This window comes from Gigantopelta aegis, chromosome 7 (genome assembly GCF_016097555.1).
Source record: "Gigantopelta aegis isolate Gae_Host chromosome 7, Gae_host_genome, whole genome shotgun sequence".
Taxonomy (NCBI): domain Eukaryota; kingdom Metazoa; phylum Mollusca; class Gastropoda; order Neomphalida; family Peltospiridae; genus Gigantopelta; species Gigantopelta aegis.
Window position 1 is genome coordinate 45,411,240 of NC_054705.1, and position 12,283 is coordinate 45,423,522.

A 12,283-nucleotide genomic window follows, 5' to 3' on the forward strand; every position below is an offset into this window, starting at 1 on the left:
AGTTTTCATCTAAAGTTTCCCCTAGAACCAGACTTAACAAAATTACAGTGCTCGAACTTAACAATTGGTTACCTACGGCAAATTTTAAATGTTTTTTGCCGTAGCCAAAATGCTTACCGACTATAATTTTGAGCCCACCTATGGCAATTTTAAACCAGTACCTTTGGCAAGAAATAAACAAATCACGAAACCGTCCCTTCAACCAATGGTAATGATTGTTATCCATCAGAAAAAAACTCATCTGTCAATCAATATTGGATTCGTAACTACAACAGTGTCATTGTTAAGTTAGAGACCTAAAATAATGCAACGCATCCTCCTAAAGCGATAGATCTTACAACCATCCACACCTCAGGCAGACAATCTACTTTACATTGCTGAGTATGTCATAATACAGCATTTCAAAAGTACACGTATATTGTAAATTTTATTCAAAATCTAATGTAACGTAACTGTGGTCAAGAATAGCATTATAAATGCATCCAATACTAATACAACATGCGGAAAATATGTTCTCACAATAGTACTTTTTAAAATTAAAATTCTGTATTTAATAAAGCATGCGGTTCAGAAAACTATACGGTTTTGTAAATATTTATTTGTACATGTATATTCAATATTTAAATATCATAACATGTGGTCGTGATCTATTTTTAATGGATATATTATACAAAGAAATAATAAAGCACATATACATATAAGCAGTAGGTTTAGTATGAGATAGTATGAGATACATTTCAGATAACAGAAGATCTATTTAGACAGAGGTAATACAAATAAGATGCATTTTATAACGTGTTTATGTTTGTTTGTATATGCAGTCAAAGGTGTATTTATTTATGTGTGTGTGTGCATGTGCGAGTGTGCCTGTGTGTGTTTGCATGCATATCAAGGAAGGCTACAAAGATTTCATAATATTTATGTGCATAGACAGATGTTAGTTTGTTACGTCTTAGTATGAGCTCGTATAATACTATTATAAGCGATGGAACAGAACACAAATTTTATAATGTATGTGTTTAGTCTAACTTTAGCATTAAAGATATATATGTACGCATTGTAGTATATCAGGGGTCATAACATTGCTGTCCTGACTGATTTTGGCTGGTCAAACATCACCACTTTTCAGAAGATTTGTTTGCCTGTCGTCCCATCGGATCGGCAATTATTTTATTTTTATATTCACTCATCGGTTTCAGTCAATCATATTTGGTTCCAGAGGTTTTTGATTTGGACCAGCAGAAATTGTTGCTTATATGGCTGGAATTTCAGCTAATTTTGACCCCTGTATATACAATGTAATACCGGTATGTACTGTGCAGCTATATTTGTTGACAAATAAACAGCACATATTTCATGTAAATGAAATATTTTATAATATTATAAGGTATAAAATAACTTGATAGAAGATAAATATTTGCAATTAATAATGAGTATACATGTATTGTATATGACAACTACGAAAACAAAATATACATAATATATGAATAGCATAATTTCGAGTTATAGGAGAGATAGATTTTACAGGTCTCTGAAAATTGTGAAAACAATCGTTTCATTTGTGTGTTGCTCACACAAATCTAATTTTGCAAAACCGATTTGTTTTTTGTACGTGCAAAATTTCGAGCACCATTTACAAGAATATAATGGGTTACACAAAAAGAAAATGAGTTACATGAATTTATTTCTTCGTAACCGATAAATAGGTCACAAGATTATCAATTATCAGAGGCCGGTTTTACATATAAGCAAGCAGTGATGATGCTGTGTTATTACAATAGATATAGAGGAAAGAAAGGAAATGTTTTATTTAACAACGCACTCAACACATTTTATTGAGTCTGATCATTAGATATAGAAAACGTATATAGATATATATATACAGTATTGTATCTTTGTGTTATTAAAATAGATATAGAAGACGTATATATATATATATATATATATATATACACACACGTTAGTGTTATTACGATAGATATAGAAGACGTATATAAATATATATATACTGTATGTTAGTGTTATTACAACAGATATAGAAGACGTATATAGATATATATATTGTATGTTTGTGTTATTACAATAGATATAGAAGATATATATATATATATATATATTTATTGTATGTTAGTGTTATTATGATAGATATATAAGATGTATATAAATATATATATACTGTATGTTAGTGTTATTACAACAGATATAGAAGACGTATATATATATATATATATATGTATGTTTATAAATATATATATATATGTTAGTGTATACACAACAGATATAGAAGACGTATATATATATATATATATATTGTATGTTTGTATTACATTACATATATCAAGGATGTACATATATATTGTTTTGTTTACCGAAGCCTGCCTGTCTTGTTTCTCCCACTCTTCCGTTTCGTGTATCATTTCCACCTCCTACAAATATTTCACACACCAATCCAAAATAAGGCAACACTTTTATAAATGTTATTCCTAACTGGCCATTATTTCACACACCAAAAAGTCGTAAAACACTAATTTGTCATATATATTTAAGACGCCAATCCAAAATAATACGTGAGTATAGGCCTTGTTCCTCAACTTGTCGATATTATGCTACAAACATTAGTTTAAACAAAAGGAGCGAAAATGTTTAATGTTTTTTTTTGTTGTTGTTGCTTTCATAAATATTTAACCCGATCTCTCACCCTTTTGATGTGACCAGCCCCTGCCCAAACCTAAATGGCTGAATCCTTGTAATAAGACATTAAGGATAAATTTTCCCACTGTGTCCAAGGTATCAAACATGGTCATTGGACTCAAAGTTGATGGAGAAAGAAAAGAATGATAAGTCATATAAAAGTTTTTTTTGTTTAATGACACCACTAGAGCACACCGATTTATTAAACACTGGCTACTGGATGTCAAACATTTGATAATTTGTATGTATAATTTTAGAGAGGAAACCCACTACATTTTTCCATTAGTAGCAAAGGATCTTTTATATGCACCATCCCACAGACAGGTAAGCACATACCACGGCCTTTGATATACCAGTCGTTATGCACTAGTTGGAACGAGAAATAGCCTAAGCGAGTGCTTTACCACTATATCCCCACCCCCTATAAGTCATAGGTGTTTTGGATGGATCTAACCATGTAGAACTTTGGGGTGGGGGTGGGGGTTGGGGTGGTGAGAGTATGCAAATAGGTAAGTTATCAAGTTAATACATTAATTAAAATTGTTTAGTTTATAACTATATTAAAACCAGTTTCAAAATCATTCCATTTCATAGGTTAATGAAGATAAACTTGTTAAATCCAACTTCCAGTGTTAAATTTACTGTTATTAAATACTAGTTACCAAGAGTTAAACGGTTAAGAATAGAATTTACTTTAAGTTTCTAAAAAAAAATCCGAATTGTTTCCTGCCCTTGCCCCCCACTAGCTACGACCCTGTACACTACAGTGTGTGGCACAATGGTACTGACACACAATGCCAGTCACATACAAACATTAACAAACCAGGGCGCTGTTCCACGAAGCGATCTTAGCACTAAGATCACCTTAGTCCATAAGGTAGCTATGCACTTAAGGTGATCTTAGCACTAAGATCACCTTAGTCCATAAGGTAGCTATGCACTTAAGGTGATCTTAGGGCTAAGATCACTTTGTGGAATGGGGCGCAGAACTGTTACATGTGTACAGTGTGTGCAAAACCAAATATTACAAGCAACATTAAACATTCATTGTTTAAAACTGAACCACAAAAGGTTAGCTGTATTTAGCATAAATCAACTGAAAACTCACTTAACTTTTATATAATTACATATACAATATTTCGCTGTTTAAGACTTGAAATAGGCTTTTCTCGTTTGTGATCATTAAACTAAATGGCGAAGCCTCACAATACAAGTACCTCATATGAAAACAGTTGACTGACAAGACAAACTTTATGATTTCATCAGCTGCAATGCAATGAGCTATTCTTGTTTGAGGCACTTGTATTGTGTGGTTTTGCCTTAAGGCATAAGATACAAATAAATAAACATGACACAAACCAATAAAGCACAAACCAAACACAACGGCTCAGACCTATACTTTCTATATCGGCAAAACAGGCCCGTTCTTATACATCTTAAAAATCTACTCTCCAGCTGTATGCTACTATAAATGGGCGAGACTTTATCAAGGTTCATACATACTGGCATTTGAAATATTTTAGCTGAAGGAAAAAACCCACCCCATTTCTGTTTTGACATCGGTCTTCTGCAGAAGTACAGGGAGTGTCAAAACGAGGGATAATTCCAGTTTGTGTTATTTTATTATTTTTTTAATTAAAAAACCCCCAACCAAAACCGCCACAAACATTTAACACAGAGACAAAAGACATTTTAAAAAAACCAGACATTACAAACATGGATGATGATGAGATGAATGACAAAGCTGAGGTATTTCTATTTCGGTATGGCAAACTACTTGACAGGGCCGTGCTCCACGCTTGTCAGTTGAGGTATCTCGGTATCACCCGAGCCCAGGGTACACGGAATCTGCAGTGCATGCCAGGTAATCATCCCCCATGTGGGGTCTCACAAGCAGGAGAAACACACTCATAACTGCACCCGCGAAGTGGGTGAAATTCTGTGTATGTGGCCCACTGAGCTTATAGCAGTACACTCACTCTGGGTTTGGAGCCGGTAATGGCATCATGAAAAATCTCCCATTGCCTCAGGTGGGATCCGAACCCAGTACCTACCAGCCTCAAGTCCTATTGATGGCTTAATCACTAAAGAGGCCGGTTCCGGTTTGTGTTATTACCGAGGCTGGTTCGATTTGTGTTATTATCGAGGCCGGTTCGATTTGTGTTATTACCGAGGCCGGTTCGGTTTGTGTTATTACCGAGGCCAGTTCGGTTTGTGTTATTACTGAGGCCGGTTCGGTTTGTGTTATTACCGAGGCCGGTTCGGTTTGTGTTATTACCTGTTTGATGATGTTGGAAGTTTCATCGTCCTTGTCAAATGCTCGACACTTGCATACAGGCATTTGAAATATTTTAGCTAAAGCCAAAAAACCACTTCTGCTTTGACATGAGAAGGACCGTCAGAACGAGAAGGTCTAACTGTGGTCTGTGTTCTCACCTGTTTGATGATGTTGGAGATTTCGTCGTCCTTGTCGATGCTTGACACAGACCCCTGTCTCGAGTCAGCCAGGAAGCCAACGGGACTGCTGGGGGACGAGACGTCGGAGGGCGTGGAGTTGGCGTCGTAGCCGTCGCACACCATGATGGCCATCTTCTCACCCACGCTACGCAGTGCACGCACCGCCTCCTGGTGAGTGGATCCCAGCAGACTCTGACCGTTCACCTACAAACAGAAGGTTACGTAGAGATTATTAGATGACCTTGTCTGTCGGACTGATTTTACTAAACCAGTTTATGATTCTTGTATTTTTCCGCAGCGCACACCGCCTCCAGGTGCGTTGAACCCAGCAGACTCTGACCATTCACCATAGAGAAGAAACCAGATCACTTGTTTATGTATCGGACAAAAAAAATTTCAAGTACAAGTTTGTTTTAGTTCAAAGACACCACTAGAGGACACAGATTTATTAATTATTGACTGTTGGATGTCAAACATTTGATAATGACATTATTTTCAGAGGAAAGTTTGTATTGTTTAACGACACCACTAGAGCAAAAGTTACTTTGTTTTGTTTAACGACACCACTATAGCACATTGATTTATTAATCATCAGCTATTGGATGTCAAACATTTGGTAATTTTGACATATAGTCTTAGAAGAAACCCGTTACATTTTTGCATTAGTAACAAGGGATCTTTTATATGCACCAACCCACACACAAGATAGCACATACCACGGTCTTTGATATAGCAGTCGTGATGCACTGGCTGCAACGAGAAATAGCTCAAAGAGCCCATACAAAATACAAACTCATAGTTACCTCTAATATTCTCATTCCTATTTTTAACCGTCCATCTTTCGCTACAGAGCCATCTTCATTGATCTGAAATAAACAAAAATATTTAAAAATCAAATAAATTAATTAATTTATACAAAGAATGACAGACATCGAAATAAGACGAAAATTATTGTTTGGGTTACCAGGTCACCACATGTCAAGAATGTTAAAGTTTGTTTTGTTTAACACCACCACTAGAGCACATTAATTTATTAATCATCAAATATTGGATATCAAACATTTTTCCATTAGCAGCAAGGGATCTTTTATATACACCACCTCTCCACATGTCGAGAAAGTTAAAGTTTGTTTTGTTTAAAAACACCACTAGAGCACTGATTTATTAATCATTGACTATTGGATGTCAAATATTTTTTCATTAGCCGCAAGGGATCTTTTCTATGCACAACCTCTCCACATGTCAAGCAAGTTGCGAAGGTTATTACAAACTCCAGATATTTATAATTTTATTAAGCAAAAACAGCACAACCTGAAATTTTATCGACTGTGTTTTATTCCGATACAATTACGGACTTCCACTGTTGTTAGATTTACTCTATTCTGACTAGACCTCAACGCTAAAACACCTTGCTGCTAATCGGAAAGAGTAGCCCATGAAGTGACGGCAGCGGGTTTCCTCTCTCAATATCTGTGTGGTCCGTAACCATATGTCTGAAGCCATACAACCGTAAATAAAATGTGTTGAGTGCGTCGTTAAATAAAAGATGTCTTTCTCTCTTTTTTCGTCGCTAAAACACTGAATGTTATTCTTCGATAAACCTCACTTTATGTATATTTCTAACTAAATAAAGTTACAGTTTATTTTGTTTAACGACACCAATAGAGCACATTGATTTTTTAATCATCAGCTAAGCTATCGGATGTCAAACATCTGGTAATTTCAACATATAGTCTTAGGGAGGAAACCCGCTACATGTTTTCATTAGCAGCAAAGGATCTTTTATATGCACCATCCCACAGACAGGATAGCACACAGCTTTTGATATACCAATTGTGGTGCACTGGTTGAAACTTTTAACTAAATAATCTTGCTAAGACCTACTTTCCATCCCTTGGTATTTATAAAGAAATCTCCCAGATATATGATCTCTGCGAGTTGTGTACGACTGTAAACTGTACATTGTATGCACATCTCTGGCACACTGCTAAAAACAATGGTAGAAGATGGATGTTCGTCTTACTCTAGATATAAAGATTCCTTCGTCGTTCTTGTCGAGCGGGTTTGCCGAGTAGTTCTTCATTCCTCCTTTAATACTCATACCCAGCTTATCCCCGGGCTCCTTGTTTATCATCAGTTCCTGAGAGAAAAAAAAAACAGAGGAAAAAAGTCATAACTCTCAGTTTATAGTGAGTTCCGGGGTAAAAAAAAGACAAAAAAAAAAGAAAGAGAAAAACAGTCGAAACTCTCAGTTTATAGCGAGTTCCGGAAAAAAGAAACCCCAAGAGGAAAAAAGTCGAAACTCTCAGTTTATAGTGAGTTCCGGAAAAAAAACCAAGAGGAAAAAAGTCGAAACTCTCAGTTTATAGTGAGTTCCTGAAAAAAAAACAAGAGGAAAAAAGTCGAAACTCTCAGCTTATAGTGAGTTCCTGAAAAAAACACAAGAGGAAAATAGTCGAAACACTCAGTTTATAGTGAGTTCCTGAAAAACCCCCAAGAGGAAAAAAGTCGAAACTCTCAGTTTATAGTGAGTCCCTGAAAAAACCCAAAGAGAAAAAGAAGTCATAACTGTTTATAGTGAGTTCCGGGGAAAAAAAGGTGTCCTAATGGACACACCACTAACAGATACACAGTTAATATATCAGTAATTTCCAAGGTTCTTGTACATCAAATGTCTACTTTTACCAAGGGCAGATCGAAAGGGGGGTGGGGTGGTGGGGGAGGGGGCGGTAGGTACTTTTGAGTACATTTCCCATGACCACTTTTTTTCTGTTATAAATTATGGTGTCTTCTTAATCTTAGTTCTAATGCATTTTTTAACATTCCCCCACCCACCCCTGATATGGAACCTGTGGATCTGCCATTAATGAGACTATAGTGTAACTAACATATCACTACAAAGATATACAGATAACGAAGCAATAACTGATGTACCTCAAAGATCTACCTTTAGTACTGGTGGATCTGGAGCAGGAGAACAACTATTTGTTAAATATAAATGTATTGGGTGGCAACAAAAATAAGTTTCCATTTTATAGCTACGAAATGTAAACTTTTTTGTCTGAAGGTTACTGGGTTTTTGGGTTAAAAAATAAATAAATTGTAATTAAAAAAATTATACTGAAATTGTATACCAAGCAAAAACCATAGTGAAGGAATGTTATGTTGTCAATCTATAATTACTGTGGGTTTTTTTTTACAGAAAATATTAGTTAAAAAACAATTGTACATTTAAAAACATAAATATGAATACTATTATGAAGTGAAGCCAAGATATGTTATATTTACTGCATACTAAGCAAAAGCAAAAGTGTGGGAATGTCGTGTTGTCGACCGTAGTTTTCAACACACCCGTGTGCGACCATGCGTAACCCACCTGTAAACCCGTAGGTGGCGGGTCGTGCCGGACCTTCAGTCTGATTTCATGCGTGGGCGCTATCAACGTCATCACAGCCTCTTGATGAGTACTTTTACTAACATCTTTACCATTTACCTGCAACAGCAACATCAACAACAACAGCCATAAACGTATCACTCTCAATAACCTTTTAACAGGGATGATAACACCATTATGGTAGCTAGTTGGTGGGAAAGTTAACTCCATTATATATATATATAGTGGTCCTTTTTCTTTGGGATGGAATCACAACTTATTTTACTGTTAGGTTATGATATTAAACACGAAAAACACCACAACAATAAAACAAACAACAACCCCCACCTCTTATGAGTGTGTAACAACCCTCCCCCTCCACCTGAGAATGTGTAACACCCCCCTCCTCCACCTATGAGTGTGTAACAACCCTCCACTCACCTATGAGAGTGTAACACACACCCCACCTATGAGTGTAACACCCCCTCCCCCCACCTATGAGTGTGTGTGGGTAACTTCTATATTTATAAAAAGCAAGATCAATTCCTACATTTGCATGCTATATCCCAGTTAATTGCCGGTATGCTGCATTAATTAGAATTACTTCCCTTAGAAATATTTCATACACAATCCCCCCCCACCCCACCCCCTAATATTTATTGTTCTAATTTGTAATCTGTCAGTACAGCTATCTTTACTTGACCATCACAAATAGGGAGTAATTAAAAAAAACCCCCAAAACCCCTACTAAATAATGTACAAGGTACTTACAGCTAAAATTCTATCTCCTATTTTTAACTTTGTCCTAGCAGCAGCACCATCTTTTACAATCTGAAATACAGACCAAGGATTTTACAAGCTCACATGTAAACAAGTTAAATTTAACACAGAATAAGAAGCATTCTGAGAGTAATGATATTAAAACAATACACGTCCTTTCTATTGTAGCAAACAGACTTTCAAGAGCCATAACTCTGTCAAAACTGGACAAATCCCTATGGGGAAAAAAAGGTTAAAAGTTAATTTTGTTTAACAACACCACTAGAGCAAACTGATTTATTAATCATCATCTATTGAATGTTAAACATTTGATAATATTGACATACACTTGTAGTCACAGATAAGAAACCTGCAACATTTTTTCATTAGTAGCAAGGAATCTTTTATATGCACCATCCCACAGACAGGAAAGCACATACCACGACCTTTGATATACCAGTCGTGGTGCACTGATTGGAATAAGAAATAGCCCATTGGGGTCACTGATGGAGATCGATACCAAACCGACCACACATCTACCGAGCACTTTAAAGACTGGGCTACGAAATCTCCATGAAAGTCAAAACTTGATCTACATGATAAATATATACACAAATTTGTTTTGCTAATAAGAAAAAAATGTTGTTACCTTGGAAACAAATATGCCTGGCTCATCTGCCCCAAATGGTTGACTTGAATGATCCGAGCCTCCCACTATACTTAGACCAAGAGGTCCACCAGCCTTCATTATTCTAATCTCCTGTAAATAAAACCACATCTCTGTACATTACTTAGACCAAGAGGTCCACCAACCTTCATTATTCTAATCTCCTGTAAATAAAACCATATCTCTGTACTATACTTAGACCAAGAGGTCCACCAGCCTTCATTATTCTAATCTCCTGTAAATAAAACCATATCTCTGTACTATACTTAGACCAAGAGGTCCACCAGCCTTCATTATTCTAATCTCCTGTAAATAAAACCATATCTCTGTACTATACTTAGACCAAGAGGTCCACCAGCCTTCATTATTCTAATCTCCTGTAAATAAAACCATATCTCTGTACTATACTTAGACCAAGAGATCCTCCAGCCTTCATTATTCTAATCTCCTGTAAATAAAACCACATCTCTGTACATTACTTAGACCAAGAGGTCCACCAGCCTTCATTATTCTAATCTCCTGTAAATAAAACCATATCTCTGTACTATACTGAGACCAAGAGGTCCACCAGCCTTCATTATTCTAATCTCCTGTAAATAAAACCATATCTCTGTACTATACTGAGACCAAGAGGTCCACCAGCCTTCATTATTCTAATCTCCTGTAAATAAAACCATATCTCTGTACTATACTTAGACCAAGAGGTCCACCAGCCTTCATTATTCTAATCTCCTGTAAATAAAACCATATCTCTGTACTATACTTAGACCAAGAGGTCCACCAGCCTTCATTATTCTAATCTCCTGTAAATAAAACCATATCTCTGTACTATACTTAGACCAAGAGGTCCACCAGCCTTCATTATTCTAATCTCCTGTAAATAAAACCATATCTCTGTACTATACTTAGACCAAGAGGTCCACCAGCCTTCATTATTCTAATCTGTAAATAAAACCATATCTCTGTACTATACTTAGACCAAGAGGTCCACCAACCTTCATTATTCTAATCTCCTGTAAATAAAACCATATCTCTGTACTATACTTAGACCAAGAGATCCTCCAGCCTTCATTATTCTAATCTCCTGTAAATAAAACCACATCTCTGTACATTACTTAGACCAAGAGGTCCACCAGCCTTCATTATTCTAATCTCCTGTAAATAAAACCACATCTCTGTACTATACTTAGACCAAGAGGCCCACCAGCCTCCATTATTTTAATATCCTGTAAATAAAACCATATCTCTGTACTATACTTAGACCAAGAGGTCCACCAGCCTTCATTATTCTAATCTCCTGTAAATAAAACCATATCTCTGTACTATACTTAGACCAAGAGGTCCACCAGCCTTCATTATTCTAATCTCCTGTAAATAAAACCATATCTCTGTACTATACTTAGACCAAGAGGTCCACCAGCCTTCATTATTCTAATCTCCTGTAAATAAAACCATATCTCTGTACTATACTTAGACCAAGAGGTCCACCAGCCTTCATTATTCTAATCTCCTGTAAATAAAACCATATCTCTGTACTATACTTAGACCAAGAGGTCCACCAGCCTTCATTATTCTAATCTCCTGTAAATAAAACCATATCTCTGTACTATACTTAGACCAAGAGATCCTCCAGCCTTCATTATTCTAATCTCCTGTAAATAAAACCACATCTCTGTACATTACTTAGACCAAGAGGTCCACCAGCCTTCATTATTCTAATCTCCTGTAAATAAAACCACATCTCTGTACATTACTTAGACCAAGAGGTCCACCAGCCTTCATTATTCTAATCTCCTGTAAATAAAACCATATCTCTGTACTATACTGAGACCAAGAGGTCCACCAGCCTTCATTATTCTAATCTCCTGTAAATAAAACCATATCTCTGTACTATACTGAGACCAAGAGGTCCACCAGCCTTCATTATTCTAATCTCCTGTAAATAAAACCATATCTCTGTACTATACTTAGACCAAGAGGTCCACCAGCCTTCATTATTCTAATCTCCTGTAAATAAAACCATATCTCTGTACTATACTTAGACCAAGAGGTCCACCAGCCTTCATTATTCTAATCTCCTGTAAATAAAACCATATCTCTGTACTATACTTAGACCAAGAGGTCCACCAGCCTTCATTATTCTAATCTCTGTAAATAAAACCATATCTCTGTACTATACTTAGACCAAGAGGTCCACAGCCTTCATTATTCTATTCTGTAAATAAAACCATATCTCTGTACTATACTTAGACCAAGAGGTCCACCAACCTTCATTATTCTAATCTCCTGTAAATAAAACCATATCTCTGTACTATACTTAGACCAAGAGATCCTCC

The 12,283-nt window shown here is 36.0% G+C and overlaps 1 protein-coding gene across 1 annotated transcript in view; it reads right to left on the reverse strand.

Annotated features, from left to right (window-relative positions):
• LOC121377757 (protein scribble homolog) overlaps positions 1 to 12,283 on the reverse strand; it is a 130,043-nt gene that overhangs the window by 49,688 nt on the left and 68,072 nt on the right. Inside the window, exons 25-31 of the mRNA XM_041505844.1 lie at positions 9,930 to 10,040; positions 9,293 to 9,352; positions 8,525 to 8,641; positions 7,172 to 7,288; positions 5,952 to 6,014; positions 5,128 to 5,352; positions 2,370 to 2,426 (exon numbers count right to left, since the gene is read on the reverse strand). Of these exons, the coding sequence (XP_041361778.1) occupies positions 2,370 to 2,426; positions 5,128 to 5,352; positions 5,952 to 6,014; positions 7,172 to 7,288; positions 8,525 to 8,641; positions 9,293 to 9,352; positions 9,930 to 10,040 (750 nt within the window). The remainder of the gene's footprint in view (positions 1 to 2,369; positions 2,427 to 5,127; positions 5,353 to 5,951; positions 6,015 to 7,171; positions 7,289 to 8,524; positions 8,642 to 9,292; positions 9,353 to 9,929; positions 10,041 to 12,283) is intronic.